A 24,874-nucleotide genomic window follows, 5' to 3' on the forward strand; every position below is an offset into this window, starting at 1 on the left:
CAGGTGTGGTTTTACTAGGGAGTTATAAAGTGGTTATAATATTTCACGTTGCCTAGTTATAATCTATCTATCAATCTCTGTATCTGTCTCTATTTCTATTTATCTCTATCTATCTATTTATAAGGGACGCAGTGGCTCAGTGGGTTAGGATGCTGAACTTGTCGATCAGAAGGTCGGCAGTTTGGCGGGTCGAATCCCAAGTGCCGCGTAACAGAGTGAGCGCCTGTTACTTGTCCCAGCTTCTGCCAACCTAGCAGTTCGAAAGCACGTAAAAATGCAAGTAGAAAAATAGGGACCACTACGGTGGGAAGGTAACAGCGTTCTGTGCACCTTTGGAGACGTCCTCGGACAAGCGCTGGCCCTTCGGCTTTGAAACGGAGATGAGCACCGGCCCCTAGATTTGGAAACGACTAGCACACATGTGCAAGGGAACCTTTACTACTATCTTTTTATTTATTTATATCTTGATAATTAATATGTAGATCAGTTCTGGGATTCAGCTGGTTCACTGAATAACAGATTGTTAATGTTATTGAAAAAAGTTGTGAAACAGTAGAAAAAGGCTGCCATCTCTTTTCTTGAAAACATATTCTAGTTGATGGTTATTACATGCCTCTGATTTGGATTCTATCCTAGTAACTATATGGATAAATGGTCACCATCTTGGCATAATAATTCATCCCTGTTTCACAGTTATTCAAACAATTGTTTAGATCCCACCTGGTCAGCTAATTTGTTGCCTTCCTATTCTCCTTTTGCCTTATCAAACTATGTACTTTTTCTTTAGCTTTCCCTTTTCTTGAAAGGCATATACTGATTTTCAGATTTTCCATTTGCTAATCATTGTATCATTGTAACATAGGTTACAGATTGATCATATAGAACAATCTCTATTTGATTCAAGACTGATTGGTTAGCTTTTCTTGCAACTATCTGTTTTCTTTTATTCTTGCTCCTCAGTGTCACATTTCCAAGCCATTTATTGAAGCTGGTAGGAATGAATTGAGTCGCCTATCAAAATTGTAACAGAATTAATAACAGAAGAACAGACTTAGAAGGGACCTCTAGTTCAACCCACTACTTAGGCAGGAAACCCCATACCATTTCAAACAAATGGTTGTCCAAACTCTTCTTTAAAATGTCCAGGGTTGGAGCATCCACAACCTCTGGAGGCAACTTGTTCTACTGGTTAATTGTTCTAATTGTCAAGAAATTGCTCCTTAGTTCTAGGTTGCTTCTCTCCTTTATTAGTGTCCATCCATTGCTTCTTCTCCTGCCTTCTGTGCTTTGGAGAATAGCTTGGCTCTCTCTTCTCTGTGGCAGACCTTAGATATTGGAACACTGCTATCATGTCATTTCTATCCTCATCCTTTTTTACATCTTCTGAAGCAGAGCATAAAAGAAAGTCAAGAATTCCTTTATATAAAAGCCAATTCTCAGAATACAGTATAAAAGAGTTGGGAGAGACCTTGAATGACTTCTAGTCAACTCCCCTGTCCAAGCAAGGAGACCTTATACCTTTCCAGACAAATGGCTGTCCAATCTCTTTTAAAAATTCCCCAGTATTGGAGAACTCAGAACTTCTGAAGGCAAGCTGTCAAAAGCATCAGGTCAAAAGCAAAAAGCCTAATAATAGATCAATTACTTGATACCATCTATAGTATATGGGCAGTAGAAGACTCCAGAAAGTAAAGCCTAATTTTATAATACACAGTGTCATGGTGCCGATAAATGAGACAAATCAAACAAAATGCAAGCATTGTTTATCTAAAAAGTCTTAATCATAAAACATAACATCGGCACTCATGGAGGGATGCCAGAATCTGAAATATCCACCCCCTTGCAAAATATATTAAATACAGTTCTCCACCTTTCTATTTTTGTCATTAGTCACATTCTCCAATTAATTTAAAGAATTAGTTTATCTTCCATTAGACAGCCCGCCAAGTTCTTATCTTCTTAAAACATCCGGGTAGCTTTCCTTTGCCCCCCCCAAGCGAAGCAATTAAAATAACAGGCTGTCTCTTATTTTGTCAGTTTTCAGCATTGACATCCACCACCTCCTTACAAAAGAACAGATCCTGTAATGTAAACAAACACAAGTTAGGAGTTGGCTTTTGGTTTGCTGGGGTGTTTCTCATAAAACTTTTTGATAAGCCTGTCAGCTTTCACATCGCTAGACTTCACCCAAATGGCTTCAGACAATGGGTATCCCTTCCATTGTACTAGGCACTGCAGTTTTCCCTTAAAGATTCTGGAGTCAAGAATATGTTTCACTTCATAATGGGTCTAACCCACTACTATGAAGGGTCTAGGTGCTTTCTTAGGTGGAGGTCTTAAGGTGGAGGCTCAAAAACATTTCAGTAAACTACAATGGAACACTGGGTGAATTTTCCCCAAAAGTCTGGGGAGTTTCAATTTTACTGTGACCGGGTTGATGATTTTCACAATGGGGAAAGGCCCCAAGAATTTTGGTCCCAATTTCTTGAAGGGTAATTTGAGAAGTAAATATTTAGTTGACAGATAAACCTTCTCCCCCACTTGGAATGTTCTTTGGGGAGCCCTCTTTTTGTCAGCTTGCTTCTTATAGGTCTCAAAAGTCTTTTTTTAAGGCCACCTTTGTATTTTTCCAAACTTCTTCCCAACAACTCCTGATCTCCAGGCTTCTGCACCACCGCCAGCTGTTGCAAGGCTTCTATTAGCTGGGGCAAGGTCAGAGATTGTTGGCCTTTCACTTGTGGGGGTTTCCCCAACCTCCCATTGCTGCAGAGGCCCCAGGCTGGGGTCCTCTGTCTCTATGGGTCTGGAGGGCTTGGCAGGGGACTCTTGGGGCTGGCAGGCAGTCTGGTCTCCAGAGAGGATTCTCCACTCACCCGAAGTCTCAGATGGTCTGGCAGCTCTCCACCATTCTGCTTTTGGGGCCTCCGGCAGTCCAATCTCAACATGTGTGCAGTCTCCACTGGAGTGATTCCAGCCTGACAACCAGCTGACCTCTGCTAACTGCAGATGGAAGTTCTGCAAAAATTCATCTTCCCACAGCATACTTTCAGTTAAATCCTGATCTTCACTGTTGGTAGCTGCCAAGTCTTCCGTTCTCGGCCAATTCTCTGTTACCATGATAAAGATTCTCCTCTGAATCTTTGCCAACTTCTTTTAAGGCCATATACAACAGCAGGTTGTTTGAAAAAATGTAGATTCTGGCATGATGGCATGGTGCCGATAAATGAGACAAATCAAACAAAATGCAAGCATTGTTTATCTAAAAAGTTTTAATCATAAAATGAAATATCGGCACTCATGGAGGGATGCCAGAATCTGAAATCTCCGCCCCCATGCAAAATATATTAAATACAATTCTCCACCTTTCTATTTTTGTCATTAGTCACATTCTCCAATTAATTTAAAGAATTAGTTTCTCTTCCATTAGACAACCCGCCAAGTTCTTATCTTCTTAAAACATACCCAATTGAAAGCTAGGTGGAAGTTAGATCAAAAGGTTGGCATCACAATTATAGATCAAAATTTAGTAAAACAAATTAGAGACTTAAATTGTGCACATATAAAGAGGATATATAATGCTTTAATTGAATTGGATTCGGAAACGGAATTAGTTAAAGATTGTATGATAAAGTGGGCACAAAATATTCAGGAACCAATTTCGCTGGACACTTGGGAGATAATTTGGGTCAGAAATGTTAAATTTACTCAGGCTCAAAACTTAAGAGAAAATTTTTATAAAATGTTTTATAGATGGCACCTGGATCCCAAGAACTTGTCTAACATGTATCCTAATTTACAGTCTAAATGTTGGAGATGTGGTAGTTTAGAAGCCACCTATTTTCATATGTGGTGGACTTGTAGAAATATAAAAGCTTTTTGGATTAAAATTTGGTGGAACATTCAAAAGATTTTTAAGAGAAAGATAAAGTTTTCTCTGCAATTGTTTTTATTGGGTATTGTTGTAGATTGTGATGTTAAAGAAACCAATTTGATGTTGAATATGATAACAGCAGCATGGTTACTGGTGGGACAATATTGGAAGAAGGATAGTTTGCCTACTATAGAAGAATGGGTGTTTAAAGTTTCGAATCTTGCAGAAATGTCTAAGATTTCTGCTTACTTGAAAGATCATTCACAGGAAAGATATATTTCAGTTTGGAGGAGATGGATAGATTATATTCAGAATAAATATGGGACTAAAAAGTTCCATTTAGCTTATGAGTAGATTTCAGAGGGATATTGTTATTGATTTTAGTGTTGGTACTTTGTATGTAGTTATGTTAAAGGGGAGTTAAAGCACATTATGAATTTGGTTAATTGTATAATATGCATAATTTTTATTTAGAATATGATTATTATAACTATAATCCTGTATTTAGCTCTGGGAAGTGGGGGGGGAGTGGGCGGGTTTGGGGTGGGGGGGATTTGGGGATATATTGTAAAATCTTGTTTTTGTAAAACTCTTTAATAAAAAAAAAGTTTTAATCATAAAATGAAATATCGGCACTCATGGAGGGATGCCAGAATCTGAAATCTCTGCCCCCATGCAAAATATATTAAATACAATTCTCCACCTTTCTATTTTTGTCATTAGTCACATTCTCCAATTAATTTAAAGAATTGGTTTCTCTTCCGTTAGACAACCCGCCAAGTTCTTATCTTCTTAAAACATCCGAGTAGCTTTCCTTCCCCCCCAAGTGAAGCAATTAAAGTAACTTATTTTTTCAGTGCAAAAACATGTCAATGTTTGCAGCATTGACACACAGATTTTGTATGCAATATACAGCAATCACAGAAGTTCTTTCACAATGACTGCATTAGTCTTTTCTGCAATGAATCTACTTATTGGAGTTTTGTGGGGTTTTGAATGTTTGCTTGGCACAACTTCCACTATAGCATTGTTGAGACATACTTGAGAGCTTACAAGGAACCACCATCACCAAGCATTAAATATGCAAACACATATACAGTACATACACAGAGTTGTCTGCATGTACAGATTTGTCCCCTTCATGGATTACTGCCTTGTCGTGGCGAAGGGGCTTGCGTAATTCAATGAAGCTATGAGCTATGCCGTGCAGGGCCACCCAAGACGGACAGGTCATAGCAGAGAGTTCTGACAAAACGTGATCCACTGGAGAAGGAAATGGCAACCCACTCCAGTATCTTTGCCATGAAAACCCTATGGACAGTACCAAAAGGCAAAATGATATGACGCTGGAAGATGAGCCCCTCAGGTTGGAAGGCGTCCAATATGCTACTGGGGAAGAGCAGAGGGCTAGTACTAGTAGCGCCAGAAAGAGTGAAGCGACTGGGCCAAAGCCGAAAGGACGCTCAGCTGTGGATGTGTCTGGTGGTGAAAGGAAAGTCCAATGCTGTAAAGATTTTTTCTCCATAGGAACCTGGAATGTAAGATCCATGAATCAAGGCAAGCTGGACGTGGTCAAACAAGAGATGACAAGACTGAACATCGACATCTTAGGTATCAGCGACCTAAAATGGACAGGAATGGGTGAATTTAATTCAGATGACCATCAGGTATACTACTGCGGGCAAGAATCCTTCAGAAGAAATGGAGTAGCCTTCATAGTCAATAAAAGAGTAGGAAAAGCAATACTGGGATACAATCCTCAAAATGACAGAATGATCTCAGTTCGAATCCAAGGCAAACCATTCAATATCACAGTAGTCCAAGTCTATGCCCCAACCACTGGTGCTGAAGAGGATGAAATTGACCGGTTCTATGAAGCCCTACAGCACCTTATAGAACTAACACCAAAAAATGATGTCCTTATCATCATGGGGGATTGGAATGCTAAAGTAGGAAGCCAAAAGATAACCGGAATAACAGGCAAGTTTGGCCTTGGAGTACAAAATGAAGCAGGGCACAGGCTGATAGAATTTTGTCAAGAGAATATGATGGTCATAGCAAACACTCTTTTCCAACAACCCAAGAGACGGCTCTACACATGGACATCACCAGACGGTCAACACAGAAATCAGATTGACTATATGCTCTGCAGCCAAAGATGGAGAAGCTCTATACAGTCAGTAAAAAAAAGACCAGGAGCTGACTGTGGCTCAGACCATGAGCTTCTTGTTGCAAAGTTTAGGCTTAAACTGAAGAAAGTAGGGAAAAGCACCAGGCCAGTCAGGTATGAATTAAATCATATCCCCGTTGAATATACAGTAGAGGTGACAAATAGATTTAAGGAATTAGATCTGATAGACAGGGTGCCTGAAGAACTATGGACAGAGGTTCGCAACATTGTACAACAGGTAGCAACCAAAACCATCCCAAAGAAAAAAAAATGCAAGAAAGCAAAATGGCTGTCTGAGGAAGCTTTGCAAATAGCTGAGGAAAGGAGGGAAGCAAAAGGAAAGAGAGAAAAAGAAAGATACGCCCAATTGAATGCAGAATTCCAGAGAATAGCTAGAAGGGATAAGAATGCCTTCTTAAATGAACAGTGCAAAGAAATAGAAGAAAACAATAGAATAGGGAGGACCAGAGATCTTTTCAAGAAAATTGGAGAGATGAAGGGAACGTTCAATGCAAAAATGGGCATGATAAAGGACCGAAATGGCAGGGACCTAACAGAGGCAGAAGAGATTAAGAAGAGGTGGCAAAATTACACAGAAGAACTATACAAGAATGAGCTTAACGTCCCTGATAATCACAATGAGGTGGTCACTGACCTCGAGCCAGACATCCTAGAATGTGAAGTGAAGTGGGCCTTAGAAAAGCTGAGCAACAACAAAGCTAGTGGAGGTGACAGTATTCCAGCTGAGCTATTCAAAATCTTAAAAGACGATGCAGTAAAAGTGCTACACTCAATTTGCCAGCAAATTTGGAAAACTCAACAGTGGCCACAGGATTGGAAAAGATCAGTTTACATTCCAATTCCAAAGAAAGGCAGTGCCAAAGAATGTTCAAACTATCGCACCATTGCACTCATTTCTCATGCTAATAAAGTTATGCTTAAAATCCTACAAGCTAGACTCCAGCAGTATGTGGATCGAGAACTACCAGAAGTACAGGCAGGATTTCGAAGAGGCAGAGGAACTAGAGATCAAATAGCCAACATACGCTGGATCATGGAGAAAGCTAGAGAGTTCCAGAAAAACATCTACTTCTGCTTCATTGACTATGCTAAAGCCTTTGATTGTGTGGATCATAACAAACTGTGGCAAGTTCTTAAAGAGATGGGAGTACCAGAACATCTTATTTGTCTCTTGAGAAACCTATATGCGGGCCAAGAAGCAACAGTGAGAACTAGACACAGAACCACTGATTGGTTCAAAATTGGGAAAGGAGTCTGGCAAGGCTATATACTGTCGCCTTGCCTATTTAACTTATATGCAGAGCACATCATGAGAAAGGCAGGGCTACATGAATCAAAAGTTGGAATTAAGATTGCTGGAAGAAATATCAACAACCTAAGATATGCAGATGATACCACTCTAATGGCAGAAAGTGAAGAGGAACTGAAGAGTCTCTTGTTGCGAGTGAAGAAGGAGAGTGCAAAAGTTGGGTTGAAACTAAACATTAAGAAAACCAAGATCATGGCATCCGGCCCTCTCAATTCCTGGCAAATAGATGGGGAAGAAATGGAGGTAGTGACAGATTTTATTTTCCTGGGCTCCAAGTTCACTGCAGATGGGGACTGTAGTCAAGAAATTAAAAGACGCTTGCTCCTCGGGAGGAAAGCCATGGCAAATCTAGACAGCACACTAAAAAGCAGAGACATCACCCTGTCAACAAAAGTGCATATAGTCAAGGCTATGGTCTTCCCAGTTGCAATGTATGGCAGTGAAATTTGGACCATAAGAAAGGCTGAGCGCAAAAGAATTGAGGCCTTTGAACTCTGGTGCTGGAGAAGACTCCTGCGAGTCCCTTGGACTGCAAGGCGATCAAACCGGTCAGTCCTAGAGGAGATCAACCCTGACTGCTCTTTAGAAGGCCAGATCCTGAAGCTAAAACTCAAATACTTTGGCCACCTAATGAGGAGGAAGGACTCACTGGAGAAGAGCCTAATGCTGGGAAAGATTGAGGGCAATAGAAGAAGGGGACGACAGAGAATGAGGTGGCTGGATGGAGTCACTGAAGCAGGAGGCGTGAGCTTAAATGGACTCCAGAAGATGGTAGAGGACAGGAAAGCCTGGAGGAACATTGTCCATAGGGTCGCGATGGGTCGGACACGACTTCGCAACTAACAACAACAACAACAACAACAGATTTGCAGAAAAGGTGGCACAACCCCATGAAAAATATGTTGTAAGTCATACTGAAAATCTTATTCACTTTATCATGTGTAGATCATTCAAATATTATACCCAATGTTGACCACCAGTCTCCTACCTTCTCTAGTAAAAGGAATAAATACAGTGAAGGGAATTATATTATATGAAAGGAATTAAAAGGAATAAATACATATTTTACAAATACAAATATACACAAACACACATACACAGAGAGAGAGAGAGAAAGAGAGGAGGGGGAGAGGAAGAGATTGAAACAGAAAAGAAAAGGTGGACTTGGGAAATATATGTTTACATACAGTTCCAAATTTAGCTATCAACACTCAATTTCCCTGTGAGAAAAAAGAATTATCACCCACTTTAACTGTAGTTGTAGTATTGAAAGGTCTATGTCAACCTGAATATTCCCCAAGAAGATGATTTGAAGGCAATCAATTTAGCTAGGGCTCAGAGGACAAGACAGGAAGACATTTATTTATTTTATTTATTTTAATCCCATTTATATCCCCCCCTTCTCCGAAGACTCAGGGCGGCTTACAATTTAAGCACAAACCAATGTGCTTAGCAATAGCCTTCATTCTATGTATATGCCTGCTTATTAGGGCTTTCGCCCCCCCAGCGGCATTATTACAAAGTCAGCTTATTGCCCCCAACAATCTGGGTCCTCATTTTACCTACCTTGAAAGGATGGAAGGCTGAGTCAACCTTGAGCCTGGTGGGATGCGAACCTGTTCTAATTACAGGCAGCTGGTGTTACTTAAGGAGGCATTAGCCCACTGTTCCACCAAGGCTGAATACAGAGAAACATATGATGGATAGATGGATGGAGACTCTGCCAAGTTTTAAAGGAAAGCAATTGGTGCTTACCTTCCTGGCATGAATGGGAAGGAAAAAAAGAAATGGGGAATATCATGTCAGTGACCACGTTAACGCTGGTACAAAGTGAAAACCTCACCATTGCTGTGGCCAAAGTAGAGTAAGGAATTGAAACTCAGAGGAAAAGGTAATTCATCTCTATTTCCAGCTAATTTATGCATAGGAAAAGTTATTCTGGATCTTTATTTTCACCTAGTCAAATGATGTTATTTTCATGTTTCCAATTTTTAACGCTTCTACTGCATTTTGATTCTAATTCTCATTTCCTACAATACTTCCAATGACTTATTATAATTGTTCTAAAACAACTGATTTTGGAACATTTACATTTTATTATTTAAAAGTAAAATTCACCCTGAAATAGAATTTTCTGATAGAAAACTTGTGACTTTTAATAAATCCTGCATTTACTTCTTGATAGGTTCAACCTCTTTCTGTATGCAATGACAACTGTTATTCAGGAACCAGGAAGATGAAAATAGAAGGGAAGCCATTTTGCTGTTATGACTGCCTTCCATGTGCAAAAGGGGAAATTTCAAACCAGATGGGTAAGAGTGATTTTTTGCAAAACTATTCAGACATCTTAATTGTGGTTCAAAATGCTAATATTTAAATGTCTGGTGTAGACTTTTAATATCATGACTGAATGAATGACATTGCTTTATACATTTAAAAATGAAAAGATATTTCAGAGAATCCAAAAATAAATGATCAGAGTTGCTGCAGATTATGGCTTCTGATTAATGCTGAACAAAACAATGAAAAGATATCTGTAATGAAAACCTTTTTTTTCTTTTGTAAGATGAGGGATCTTCCCAAGAAAGAGAGAAGAGAGAGAGGGAGGGAGGGGAGGGAGAGGGAGAGGGAGAGATAGCAGAATTTGCATAAAAGAGGAACAGGGTAGAATTGTATTAAAGAGGAATAAGGTAGATTTGTAATCATAAAGCAATTTATAAGTATCAGACAATCTGGCATACTTAAAGCATGACACCTAAGTATACTGTACAGTAAGCAGGAATTTTTAATTAATTCTATTAATTTACTCTTCTGTTAATTAACTATGAGTCCCAGTATTTCTAGAAATTGATCTTAATGCTTTCTTGTTTCAGATGCAGTTGATTGCTTGCAATGTTCAGTAGCACAATATCCAAACAAGGCTCAAAATGTCTGTATTCTAAAAACAACAACCTTCCTGTCTTACAGTGAGCCACTGGGAATCACCTTGGCCATTATTAGTCTCTTCTGTTCCTTCCTTACAGCTTTGGTACTGGGGATCTTCATTAAAGAGCAGGACACACCCATAGTCAAAGCCAACAACAGGAATCTCACTTATATTCTTCTCACTGCTCTCCTCCTTTCCTTCCTTTGCAGTTTACTCTACATTGGGAAACCTGACCAAATGAAATGTCTGTTGCGACAGACTGCTTTTGGGATCATCTTCTCCATAGCCCTTTCTTGCATTTTGGGGAAAACAACTATTGTTGTCATTGCATTCATGGCCAATAAACCAGGCTCCAAAATGAGGAAGTGGGTAGGGAACAGGTTGGCCAAAAGTATTATCCTATCTTGCTCCCTAGCCCAATTCATCATTTCTACTGTATGGTTGGCAATTTCTCCCCCGTTCCCAGATTCAGACATGCACTCCATGGATGAAGAAATTGTCTTGGAATGTAATAAAGGTTCATCCATCATGTTTTATCTTGTCCTTGGCTTTATGGGATTCTTAGCGGTCATCAGCTTCATAGTGGCATTTCTAGCCCGGAAGTTACCTGACAGCTTTAATGAGGCCAAATTTATCACCTTCAGTATGTTGGTCTTTTGTAGTTTCTGGATATCATTTGTCCCAACTTATCTAAGTACAAAGGGAAAAAATGCATTGGCTGTGGAGATCTTCTCCATTTTGGCTTCAGCAGCTGGATTACTGGGCTGCATTTTCTTCCCTAAATGCTATATCATTATGTTTAGACCTGATTTGAATACAAAGGAACAGTTAATAAAGAAATAATAATAATAATAATAAGTTGGAAGGGACCTTGGAGGTCATCTAGTCCAACCCCATGCTTAGGCAGGAAACCCTATACCATTTCGGACAAATGGCTGTCCAGTCTCTTCTTAAAAACTTCCAGTGTTGGAGTATTCACAGCTTCTGGAGGCAGGTTGTTCCACTGGTTAATTGTTCTAACTGTCAGGAAGTTTCTCCTTAGTTCTAGGTTGCTTCTCTCCTTGACTAGTTTCCATCCATTGCTTCTTGTCCTGCTTTCAGGTGCTTTGGAGAATAGCTTGACTCCCTCTTCCTTGTGGCGGCCCCTGAGATATTGGAACACTGCTATCATGTCACCCCTCACCCTTCTCTTCATTAAAGCACACATACCCAATTCCAGCAACCACTCCCTCTATGTTTTAGCCTCCAGTCCCCCAATCATCTTTGTTGCTCTTCTCTGTACTCTTTCTAGAGTCTCGACATCTTTTTTACATCGTGGTGACCAAAACTGGATGCAGTATTCCAGGTGTGGCCTTACCAAGGCATTGTCAAGTGGTATTAGTACTTCACTTGATCTTGATTCTATCCCTCTGTTAATGCAGCCTAGCACTGTGTTGGCTTTTTTGGCAGCTGCAGCACACTGCTGGCTCATATTTAAGTGATTGTCCACTAGGATTCTGAGATCTCTCTCACAGTTGCTACTATTGAGCAAGGTACCACCTATACTATACCTGTGCATTTGATTTTTCCTGCCTAAATGTAGAACCTTACTTTTTCACAATTGAATTTCATTTCGTTAGGTAGTGCCCAGTGTTTGAGTCTGTCCAGATCCTCCTGTATCTTAAGCCTATCTTCTGGAGTATTGGTTATTCCTGCCAGCTTGGTGTCGTCTGCAAATTTGATGAGTTCCCCATCTATCCCCTCATCCAAATCGTTGATGAAGATGTTGAAGAGCACTGGGCCCAGAACAGAGCGCTGGGGCACCCCACTACACACTTCCTTCCATGTAGATGCAGTTCCATTGTAGACCACATGCTGAGTACGGCCTGTCAGCCAGCTACGAATCCATCTGGTGGTGATGCTATCTAACCCACATTTTTCTATCTTATCAAGTAGTAGGTTGTGATCTACTTTATCAAATGCCTTACTGAAGTCCAAGTAAATTATATCTACAGCATTCCTCTGTTCCACTAGTTTTGTCACTTGGTCAAATGATTCTGAGTTGTGCATTACAGTGTTCCCTTGATTCCAACACAAAATAAATATAATAAAACTAAAACTAAAACTAAACTAAAATGTGGGATTCATTTCATACCAGAATTGTTGATTCAGTACCATAAATTTAAACATGTAATTATCACCTCAACAAAAATTTATATCAAAGGTCTCTCACACATATTGAAGAGAAAAATTCAAGTTTAAAACCAGGCAAGGACTTCAAAATTCTATCAAGTAACACTATTTGCTCTCCTAGGAACAATTGCTCCTAAAAGAAACAAATACTAAAGTATAAGAATCTCAGATTTCAAAAATATGAAAAAAATTCAACAAAGTTACAAATTTATGGGACATGGCATTGGAAATAAAATTTGAGGCATTTGTCATTATTCCTTTACAAGGTAAGTTGGAGAAAACTTCTTATTGATGAAGAGTATTTCAGGTTGGAATATAACCCAAGTAATCCATTTCAATTCCCAAAGATCTAAGTAGTTTATAGAGATTGGCCAGTTAAGCTTTGCTTCAGCACAAGAATAATTCCTAGGTGGCTTAAAGAAAATTGATAATAAATATTAGAAAAAATATCTAGGAAACCAAGGACAAAAGAAAAACTCATGACCTTGCAGCTAGGTACCACAAACAAACAAACAAACAAACAAACAAACAAACAAACAAACAAAAATAAATCTAAAGATTAAGAACAACAGATCTACTCTATCCACTCTGTACATCTCTTTATTCATGTCTCTGTCCACAGCTATTTCTTTTTTCTCTCTCTCTGTTTCTAATCTCTTCCTTTGCATAAGAGTATTTTTCCTTGTCACCCAAGAAGAATATTTTAAGAATTCTATGACATTTTGCATCTTGATTGTCATATAATTTACAAATTATCAGCCCTGAAAGCAATATTGCAAGTGTGGTCTTACCTGTGCAATATAAAGTGGTACTAACCCTTCACATGATCTTCATACTATCCCTCTGCTGATGCAGCTTAGTACTGCACTGGTTTTTTTAATTACTTCTTTAATTTGAACAACAAATTGTTAGAAGTCAGCACCCACCCACCCACCCTCGTAGTGAAGGAAATATGTTGGGGAATATTAAAAAGGCAGAAACTGAGCAGGCCAGCTATTTAGCAATGCAGATTTGGTCATTCTATTCAGAAAGACTGAACCACCTATTCATAACCAAAAGGCCACAGAGAAGGTTTGAGTTGATGGGATTAAAAAAACAAAGACTCCAAGGAACATGACCTTTAGGAGGATTAACCTACCCCCATTAGAACACAAAAAGGGTGCATTCAAGCTCAGGTCAAAGTTCATGACACAGGAACAGGAATAACCTCAAATACAAAGCCAAAAGAAAATATAAAAGCCCACCTATCCCCCTCCATTTTTTCAGCTACCCCAGAAAAATGCTGTGTTACTGAAATTTCTGGCAACTCAATAAACTGAACCTTCTTTCTTAAGCAGTCTCCATTTTGTTTATTCCTGGCTTGGACTAGGCCTGATAATTTTTCTTTCAACAAAATGTTATGCCAGACATTTGTACAATGAACTCCTGAATTAGATTACAATTGAGAATAATAATAATAATAATAATAATAATAATAATAATAATAATAATAATAATAATAATAATAATAATAATAATTATTTTATTTATATACCGCCCTTCTCCCGAAGGACTCAGGGCGGTGAACAGGGCAAGAATAAAAAATACAGAGTTACAAAAGTTAAAAAAGGATTAAATATATGCCCACTAAAAACAGTAAATACAAATATTAAAATAAATAAAAAACCCCACCAATCCCCCATCAGGCCAGGCCGGCTTGTTCAAATAAGATGATCATTTATTGATCATCTTGTAGCCAAATTTATTACTCCAGTTTTCATCCTCCAAAAGTGGCAAGAAGGGGACAAGCAACAAGGAGAAAGCAGGACTATTTAACTCATTTCTTGCATCTGTCTTTACACAAAGGGAAAAAAACAGTACCATAAAAATAGATTAGAAACACAAGTTAAGATAGGCAAGAAAATGGTAAGTGAGCACCTATCCAGCCTAGATGAGTTCAAATCACAAGGACCAGATGAATTATACTCCAGGGTTCTCAAGGAACTGGAACCACTGAACTACATTTTTCAAAGTTCCTGGAGCACTGGGGAATACAGAGAACTGGAAAAGAGAGGATGTAGTTCCCATCTTCAAAAAAGGGAAAAAATAGATCCAGGAAATTACAGACCTATCAGCCTGACCTCAATTTATTTATTTATTTATTTATTTATTTATTTATTTATTTATTTATTTATTTATTTATTTATTTATTTATTTATTTATTTATTTATTTATTTATTATATTTTTATACCGCCCTTCTCCCGAAGGACTCAGGGCGGTGTACAGGGCAATAAATATAAAAACGGAATACAAAAGTTAAAAAACGATTAAATATTATGCCCAAGTTTAAAACAGTAATTAAAAACATATTAAAACCCCAACCCTAACCCATCAAACCAGGTCAGACTGCTCGAATAAATAAGTTTTTAGATTGCGCCGGAAGGAGCGAAGGTCGGGGGCCATCCGGAGCTCAACCGGCAAGCAGTTCCACAGGTCTGGCGCGCCCACAGAGAACGCCCTCCCCTAGGGGCCACCAATCGACATTCTTTGATCGGAGGCACCCTGAGGAGGCCCTCTCTGTGGGAGTGCACTGGATGGAGGGAAGTTGACGCCGGCCGCAGGTGTTGCCGTAGGTAATCCGGTCCCATGCCATGTAGGGCTTTGTAAGTCATAACCAACACCTTGAATCTCTCAATACCTGGGAAGATTCTGGAAAAGATAATCAAACAACAAATCAGTGAACACCTAGAGGCAAACAAAGTCATTACTAAAAGCCAACATGGGTTTGTCAAAAACAGATCATGCCGGACAAATCTTATTGCATTCTTTGACCAAGTGACAAAATTAGTAGACCAGAGGAATGCTGTGGATATAATTTACTTGGACTTCAGTAAGGCATTTGATAAAGTAGATCACAACTTACTACTTGATAAGATAGAAAAATGTGGGTTACCTACCTATCCAGTCCTTACCAAGGACCTGGGATAAGCAGATGTTTGATGGTATTACAGATATTGTTGCAGGATGGAAGCAGTTCCTAGTAAGGCCGCGTTTTGCAATTGACTAATGGTGAATTTGTCAATGCCAATGGTGTTCAAGTGGTGCTCCAGTGTTCAAGTGGTGCCCCAGGTGCCTATTACTATTGTTACTACCCTTGCTTGCCTTTGCCACAGTCTTTCTATTTCTATTTGTAGGTCTTTGTATTTTGTTATCTTCTCCAGTTCTTTCTTGTCTATTCTGCTGTCTCCAGGCACTGCCACGTCAACTATCCAGACTTTTTTGTCTTTCTTATCAACAATTGTTAAGTCCAGGGTGTTCTGTTGCAGGTGCTTGTCTGTTTCAATTCTGAAGTCCCAGAGCAGTTTAACTTTATCATTTTCTATGACTTTCTCTATTTTATGATCCCACCCGTTCTTGCTTACAGGCAAATGATATTTCTTGCAGATCTTCCAATGCACTATTGTTGCTATTTTGTCATGCCGCTGCTTGTAGTCAGTCTGTGCGATCTTCTTGCAGCAGCTTACCAGGTGGTCCACTGTTTCTTCAGCTTCTTTGCATAGGCAGCACTTACGTCTATTGCTGTCTTCTCAATTTTAACCTTGTATGCATTTGTCCTTAAGGCTTGGTCTTATGCAGCCAAATTTAGTCCCTCGGTCTCTTTTTCAACTTTCCTGCTCTTAGCCATTGCCAGGACTTATTATTATCTGCTTCCCCAGATTTTTTTTTAATGTATTGGCCATGTAGTCCTTTGACTTCCCATGCCTCTATTCTGTTCTTCATTTGGTCTTTCTTGTAGGCCAGTTTGGTCTCTCCAGTAGTCAGTAAGCCTTCCTGATATAATAATTTCAGTGCATCTTCATCATTGCAGGATTGCAGGATTTGAGTTTGGCTAGTGTAGAGAAAAGAAAGACTAGGGGGGACATGATAGCAGTATTCCAATCTTTGACAGGCTGCCACAAAGCACCAGTGGGCAGGACAAGAAACAATGTATGGTAACTAATCAAGGAGAGAAGCCACCTGGAATTAAGGAGAAATTTCGTAACAGTGAGGGCAATTAACTAGTGGAACAGCTTGCCTTCAGAAAATGTGGGTGCTTCATCACTGGACAGTCACTTGTCTGAAATGGTATAGGGTGTCCTGCTTGAGCAGGGCATTGGACTAGAAGATCTCCAAGGTCCCTTCCAGCTCTATTCTTATTGACTGATCAATAGCCAGGAGTCCAGGAAAAATCTCAACTTTGAGACTCCCCACTGTCAAAGAAAAGGTCATCTCACCCAGGTTAAGATTGTAGCAGAAAAAGTAAACAAAAAGTATATCTAGGATTTAACCTCATTACTTTACAAATCATCCAGTTTTCCATAGTTTTAGGCCCTGGGTCACAACCAAATGACAACCAGATTTGTTTTTGACATAAATGTGACCTGGATAGGTTTGAGCCAGTCATTCCCTCTTAGCCCTAAGAAGAACAGAAGGGCAAAGCATTTCTGAAAATGTCAAGAAAAAAATATGGACTTCTTGTAAGGACCACAAATCAAGATTGAGTCAATCAACCATAACAACAGTATTGTCTATAAATTTTGTAAAACAAATCAGTTGTACTATATTTCAAGGCTGTTTTGCCAGAAAAGAGTAATGGATTCTTGGTGATCTAAGACTTTAAAAAGGAGAAAACAGCTGTATTCCATCAAAAAGTTTCATTGTATGTCAGAAATATTTTTGATTAAATATGGCTGTTTTCTCATTGTGGAAGCCTATTTCAAGTGCAAAACTGAATTCTATGTCATTTCATAGTATATACTAGTGCAAAGCTGGAAATGTTGTTCCTTTTCATTTTAATATTATTTATGTAAGTATTTATTTTCCTTGGTTTTCTTTATTTTTGATTGTGATCTCTTGTCCTATTGTTGCTATGCAACAAACCACCCCAAAATAAGATCAATTATTATTGCTGCAATTTTATGAAACTGTTAATCAACAGAGGTTGTCTTTTAATTGACCATGTTTAATTCTACTCCCCTGAACCCTAGGGAGTTACAAAGAACACAGTAAATAGAAATCCAACTCAGACAGATGTTATTAATAGTCTTTATTGCTAATCATATTCAAATATGAGGCATGAAGAACAAGGCTATTTTTCCTATTCTTTTCTGCCTTCAGATCATCCAAGAGAAAAAAGCCAAAATGTTAGGTTACCCTATATTCAGAAGCCGTATCAATTATCATTTGGGCAAAGTACATCTGAAATTTGCTCTGTTGTTTTTCAAATTGTGGATGTTGATATGGTTTCCTCAGGTTATGTGCCATGCTCTCTACATGGGGCTGCCCTTGAGGACAACTCGGAGGCTCCAGCTGGTGCAGAATGCAGCCGCGCGAGTGGTGGTGGGAGTCTCCCGATACTCCCATGTAACACCTCTACTCCGTGAGCTGCATTGGCTTCCAGTTGCCCTCCGGGTAAGATTCAAGGTGCTGGTTATGACCTATAAAGCCCTAAATGGCATGGGTCCGGGTTACTTACGGGAACATCTGCTGCCGGCATCAACTTCCCTTCGTCCAGTGCGCTCCCACAGAAAGGGCCTCCTTAGGGTGCCATCGGTGAAAGAGTGTCGACTGGAGAAGGGCGGTATAAAAATTAAATAAATAAATAAATAAATAAATGATGCTAAATGTACTATCAACAACCCTAGTATTAAATATAAATCTTATCATTCAGGTGAACTCATCATTGGTGGCATCATTTCACTGATCTACATGATATATATAACCTGATCACCTTCAAAAAAAAATCCATCTGAAGAGTTACTTGATGATCCTGTGTATGTAATCGATTTTTCTTAACTTATACCAGCTCTGAAATGTGGCTGGGTCAATGTATTTTGGGAAGGGCATAAATGATTGCAAGATAACTTTCACCTCCTTTCAGTTAAACTTTCTTTGCTCAGAGATTCTACTATATTGCTTACATATTTTATAACAAATGGATAGAAGCAAGACCCTGCTTTTGTTCCACTTGGCTTCAGCTTCATAAAATTTCCAGAATTACACTTGTTTTGGTCTCATTCAAACTCTCTGCTTCCTAATTTCCTTTATCTTCGGTGCTCAATGGCACAAAAAATATAGCATAGTATATACACAAGCCTAGTCCAATTCCCTTGACAATGGAGAAGGAATCTTTGAAGCTGCAAATCCTTTTTATATTTTAGAAACTTCCATTTCTATGTACATACATTGGACCTTTTAAAAACAGGTACTATACAAATTGTTGTTCTTAGTTGCGAAGTCGTGTCCGACCCATCGCGACCCTATGGACAACGTTCCTTCACGCCTTCCTGTCCTCTACCATCTTCTGGAGTCCATTTAAGCTCACGCCTCCTGCTTCAGTGACTCCATCCAGCCACCTCATTCTCTGTCGTCCCCTTCTTCTATTGCCCTCAATCTTTCCCAGCATTAGGCTCTTCTCCAGTGAGTCCTTCCTTCTCATTAGATGGCCAAAGTATTTGAGTTTGAGCTTCAGGATCTGGCCTTCTAAAGAGCAGTCAGGGTTGATCTCCTCTAGGACTGACTGGTTTGATCGCCTTGCAGTCCAAGGGACTCGCAGGAGTCTTCTCCAGCACCATAGTTCAAAGGCTTCAATTCTTTGGCGCTCAGCCTTTCTTATGGTCCAGCTTTCACTACCATACATTGCAACTGGGAAGACCATAGCCTTGACTATACATACTTTTGTTGACAGGGTGATGTCTCTGCTTTTTAGTGTGCTGTCTAGATTTGCCATGGCTTTCCCCCCCCCAGGAGCAAGCGTCTTTTAATTTCTTGGCTACAGTCCACATCTGCAGTGATCTTGGAGCCCAGGAAAATAAAATCTGTCACTACCTCCATTTCTTCCCCATCTATTTGCCAGGAATTGAGAGGGCCAGATGCCATGATCTTGGTTTTCTTAATGTTAAGTTTCAACCCAACTTTTGCACTCTCCTTCTTCACCTGCAACAAGAGGCTCTTTAGTTCTTCACTTTCTGCCATTAGAGTGGTATCATCTGCATATCTTAGGTTGTTGATATTTCTTCCGGCAATCTTAATTCCAACTTTTGATTCATCTAGCCCTGCCTTTCTCATGATGTGCTCTGCATATAAGTTAAATAGGCAGGGCGACAGTATACGGCCTTGCCAGACTCCTTTCCCAATTTTGAACCAATCAGTGGTTCCGTGTCTAGTTCTCACTGTTGCTTCTTGGCCCACAAACCACTTAGAGAGGGCTATAAAGCACTATAAAGCAGTATATAAGTTTAAGTGCTAGTTCTAAGTCGATGCTTTCAAGTTAGATGCATAACTATGAGAGGGAAGTAGAAGACAAAATGTTGGTGGCTTCAGACTCTGAGAATGAAAATTGCTGGTAAGGGAGGCATTTATATTTAGGTGATAAATTAAACTATGATCCCTTAGTACTACCCTGTCTCTTTTGATACTTCTTCTGACTGCTGTGGTTGGAGTTGATGGAGGTGATAGAGCAGCACCATAATTTAAGAGTGCAACAATATCTTTTGAAATAGTGTTGCGGTTTATTTTTGCCATTCCTGCATATTAATTTCAGTGATGTTCTTCCCTTGAGCTTCATCACTACCTAAGAAAAATCTCATTTAACAACAGTGCTGGAGAAAACATTTTCTTTGATCAGAATGGGAAAGTTGCAACTGGCTTTGATATTATCAACTGGATCACCTTTCCAAATCAATCTTTTCTTAGGAGCAAAGTTGGAAAAGTAAATCCATCAGCTCAACTAGAAAACCTTCTCTCTCTATCAGCAGATAACATTGTCTGGCCCACCTTTTTTAATCAGGTATCGTTTATTCATTTTTCAAGGTTTGCATTGATGCTGCACCTATGTCTGAATAGTTTTTTGAATAATTGAACAAATTAATAAGTGAACTAAATGAGAAGTACTTTGAAGAGGATTCTGTGTAAGAAATAGTAACTCAATGAACTCTAAGCTCTGAGCTAAATATACCTAATCTTTGAGATCTATGTGCAGAAGGACAGAATTTTCCATTTACATGACTCATTAACCCAGTAAAATATTTTATGAAATAAAACCAGCATTATGCACTAGAATAGAAGGTTTCAAAACTCTAATAAAAAATGAAAAGGAAGATTCCTCAAAGATTATAATTTTTTAGATTAATGCTTAAATTCTAAATCGATTCCACTTTCATTTATTAATAGACACAACCTCTTTCTTCATGTAATGCTCCTTGCTCCTTGGGTTACAGCAAGATCAAAACTGAGGGGAAACCATTTTGCTGTTACAAATGCCTCCGTTGCCCAGAAGGGAAAATTGCCAACCAGACAGGTAAAACATGCCATGCAAAAACTGTTGAGGTCTATTAGCGCTGAAGGTCAAAACTTTATTTTTAGAATGGGAAATTCAAGCACAAAACCAAGAAATAACTTTAAAATTCGTTTTGTAATAGGAAATATCGAAGGTAAAACAGAATGTGTAAATTTATTTTTAAAAGATGATTCAATGTTCATATTTTTCCAATGAATGTGAAAAACTGTGGATTATATGGCATCTTTTGTATAAGAAATTTAAATGACTGACATAAAGGACAAAAGTAAACTTTTGAAAAATAAATCTAAAGGCATTTTTTTAAAAATAAAGGACTGTCCATTATAATAAAGTATACATAGTCACTCTATATGTACACTGTTTTGGAACACTGTACAAGTGTACAATGGATTAGGCACCTACACAAATATAAATAAGGCAGTTATCTAAAACTTATAAGAATAAATTCATGGATTTTGCCATGGTAGATACTGCTACAAATAATACCTGATCCAAAGGAGATCAAACAAGAATAAAAGGAGTAAGCTGAAACTGTGCAGTAGAGAGGGCAACATCCAGGCTATCCCTTATGTAAAAGAACCAAGTTTCTAAGCAGGCTATGCCAATCTATCAACGGGCAACAGATCTTAGTACATGTTTCATCCTCTTGTGGGAAATCCATTGATTGCAGATTTGCTTCCTGATCCAAGGTGCTAGTTATCACTTTTAAACCATAGTCCTATTAAGGAAGTCCATCCAGTTGTATGAAGTTAAAGGGCCTTTTTATAGTGGCTCACTCCTTGAGGACCATCATCCTGATAGAGATATGACTGACTCCCACTGTGATGATGCTCTCTTGAAATGCCATGAAGACATGTCTTATCAGCCAGCCTAGGGATTCAGGCTGATATGGAGCACATCAAGTGGTTTCTCTGAATATTGTTCCCAGGGGCTGGAATGTATTGAATTTTTTATATGGGGTCTTATCTTTGGAAGACAACCAGCATAACTGTGAATTAGGCAGTGATATGAATCTCTCTGATAAATAAATTACTAAGTAAAGTCACAGTAATTGTTAGGCTACTCTTCCCACTCAATTCAGTTATAGAATTTTCCTGGTCTACAACCTTCCATATAGGTTAGATATCAAATTTCCAGTCTGGAAATTCCAGACACTGAAATAGGCTTCATCTGAAAATTGGGAAAAACTGAGCCAACTTTGAATTCTTATGTGCTTGACAATTCTATTTCCTCTTCTAGATTCAGTTGACTGTTTGTCCTGTCCTGAAGACCATTATCCTAACAAGGATCAGGGGCTTTGCATTAAAAAAACATGCAATCTTCTTGTCTTACAAAGAACCCTTGGGAATCACCTTGAACAGTGTGGCTTTTTTCTTTTCTTTCATCTCAGCTGTGGTGCTGGGAATCTTCATTAAACACCAAGATACACCCATTGTCAAAGCAAACAACCAGAACCTAACCTATACTTTTCTAGTTGTTCTCCTCCTTTCCTTCCTTTGCACTTTACTTTTTGTTGGACAACCTGACCCAGTAAAATGTCTCACGAGACAAACTGCTTTTGGCATCATATTCTCTGTAGCCCTTTCTTGTATATTGGGAAAAACAGCCATAGTGCTCCTTGCTTTCATGGCCACAAAGCCGGGCTCCAAAATCAGGAAATGGGTGGGGAAAAGGCTGGCCAGCGCTATTGTTCTATCTTGCTCCCTGGTGCAAGTCACTATTTGTAGTGTGTGGCTCGCAATTTATCCCCCATTTCCAGATTCAGACATGCATTCCATGGTTCAAGAAATTGTACTGGAATGTAATGAGGGCTCAGACATCATGTTTTATATTGTCCTTGGCTTTATGGGGTTCTTGGCAGCCATCAGCTTCATGGTAGCCTTCCTAGCCAGGAGGTTACCTGATAGCTTTAATGAAGCCAAATTTATCACCTTCAGTATGTTTCTCTTTTGTAGTGTTTGGGTGTTGTTTGTTCCCACCTATCTGAGCACCAAGGGAAAATACATGGTGGCTGTGGAGATCTTCTCCATTTTGGCTTCTGCAGCTGGATTACTCAGCTTCATCTTTTTCCCCAAATGCTATATTATTGTTCTGAGGCCAAATCTGAACAGAAAGGGAAAGTTGATAAAGAAAGAAAACTGAATTCCTGTTTTATTTATTTAGTAAGCTTCTGTCTCTAGGTCAAACTTGATTCTGCTTTCCATTTGATAAAATTAGTTCTGAATCAATCCTTCTTCCCCAAATGATCATCATCAACCTATGCACTCTGTAAGAAAGACAACCTCATTCTTTATCTCAGAAATAGGATATTTTGTTTTTAAAAAGCAGGAAGAGACATATATATTTTCCTTGAAATATTTGTAACTTAATGTCAAATATTCAGTGTCAAAATATGTTAAGTTATACAGAAAAGATCAGTCTTTAGAAAAATCTAATTTCTAGTCCAAACTAGCTGAAACTCCGTTTTTGAATTTGAATTCCATAGTAAAAATAGTTAGAAAAATACCTGCTTCTTTTTCCAGATTTCTTCTAAGTTCCTCAAGTGTTTTGGCCATGTGTGTGTGTGTGTGTTTGTGTGTACACGTGCCTAATCTAGAGCATGGCTAAGAATATTAGGAGAAGAGAATGAGGAAGGGGCGATAGTATAAAATCAGAAAAAATTAGAATCCCACCAGACTCTCTGCTGGTTAATCTGCATTGCTTCTTTTGTTTTCAAATAAATAATAATTGGGGTGAGTTTCCCACCTGCAACCAGCAGCAAATGTGAAAGTAGCTTCTTCTCTGTCCAGATTAAACACAAAAAGAACAAAATAAAAATCACATCCTTGGTCCATTAGTATAAGAAAGAAGGAAAAAAGGCACAGATAAACCTCTAGGTGGCCTCAAAGACCAGTGCTAATGACCAAATGACTGCAAGGAATATAAATCCTTCTATCCTCCACCATTCAATTAGTACAGAAGAATCTTCTTGGATGAGAAGCGAAATATTTTGAAGGAAAACCAAAGTCCAGTTGCCTTTTGAAAAGACACATTTGGGAAAACCATGACCCAGATGACTGAGAATCTCCATAGATGAAAAGGAAAAAAAGTTTGTCTCAAAAGTGAAAGAAGTTATAATATACACTAAAACTGTTCATAACCTGTCAGACCATCTAACAGAATGAACATTCTGATCCTAAAGATAGTCACATCCAAGGAGAAAGTGAAATGATGGCTTTCAAAATCTCCCAAAGTGCCTTAAAGTGCCTGACCTTATTCGAGAAGCAAAGCCTGCCAACTGTGTCCCTTCCAGGAAATTTATACATTCCCTTTTGACAATTGATAGGTGAGGTTTTGATATATATTTTTAATTCCATTTATATCCCGCCCTTCTCCAAAGACTCAGGGCGGCTTACAAGCTTAGCAGTAGCCTTCATTCTATGTATATGCCTGCTTATTAGGGCTTTCACACACCCCCAAGCGGCATTATTACAAAGTCAGCTTAATTGCCCCCAACAATCTGGGTCCTCATTTTACCTAACTTGGAAGGATGGAAGGCTGAGTCAACCTTGAGCCTGGTGGGATGCGAACCTGCACTAATTGCAGGCAGCTGGTGTTACTTAAGGAGGCATTAGCCCACTGCTCCACCAAGGCTCTATATTGATGCTAATATCTCAATCCTTTGCTAGAAGGTGGGCTGCTGCATGCTGCATCAGTTACTGTTTCTTTAATATAAAATATACTGCTCAAAAAAATAAAGGGAACAGAAAATAAGACATCCTACTATTAAATACAGTACATTGTATTGTTTAAGTGTTCCCTTTATTTTTTGAGCAGTATATATTACTGTAGTCTCATTCTGCAAAGATTGAGGGATGACTGATTTTGCCAGTTCTCCCTACTCTAAAGGTAAAGTTAAAGGTTCCCCTGCACATGCGTGCTAGTCGTTTCCAACTCTAGGGGCCGGTGCTCATCTCCGTTTCAAAGCCGAAGAGCCAGCGCTTGTCCGAGGACATCTAGGGGGAGGGCGTTCTCTGTGGGTGCGCCAGACCTGTGGAACCGCTTGCCGGTCGGGCTCCAGATGGCCCCCGACCTTCGCTCCTTCCAG

The 24,874-nt window shown here is 39.1% G+C and overlaps 1 protein-coding gene across 1 annotated transcript; it reads left to right on the forward strand.

The window, feature by feature from the left end:
• Window positions 1–12,686: 12,686 nt before the first annotated feature.
• On the forward strand, window positions 12,687–22,929 carry LOC308676820 (vomeronasal type-2 receptor 26-like; the record flags this gene model as incomplete). Its single annotated transcript, XM_081342856.1, has 3 exons — window positions 12,687–12,735; window positions 20,708–20,787; window positions 22,027–22,929. 3 exons carry the CDS (start codon window positions 12,687–12,689, stop codon window positions 22,927–22,929), a joined length of 1,032 nt encoding a protein of 343 aa, XP_081198982.1.
• Between the last annotated feature and the right edge of the window lie 1,945 nt (window positions 22,930–24,874).

Source organism: Vipera berus (genome assembly GCF_964194415.1).
Source record: "Vipera berus genome assembly, chromosome: W".
NCBI classification, from domain to species: Eukaryota; Metazoa; Chordata; class Lepidosauria; order Squamata; family Viperidae; genus Vipera; species Vipera berus.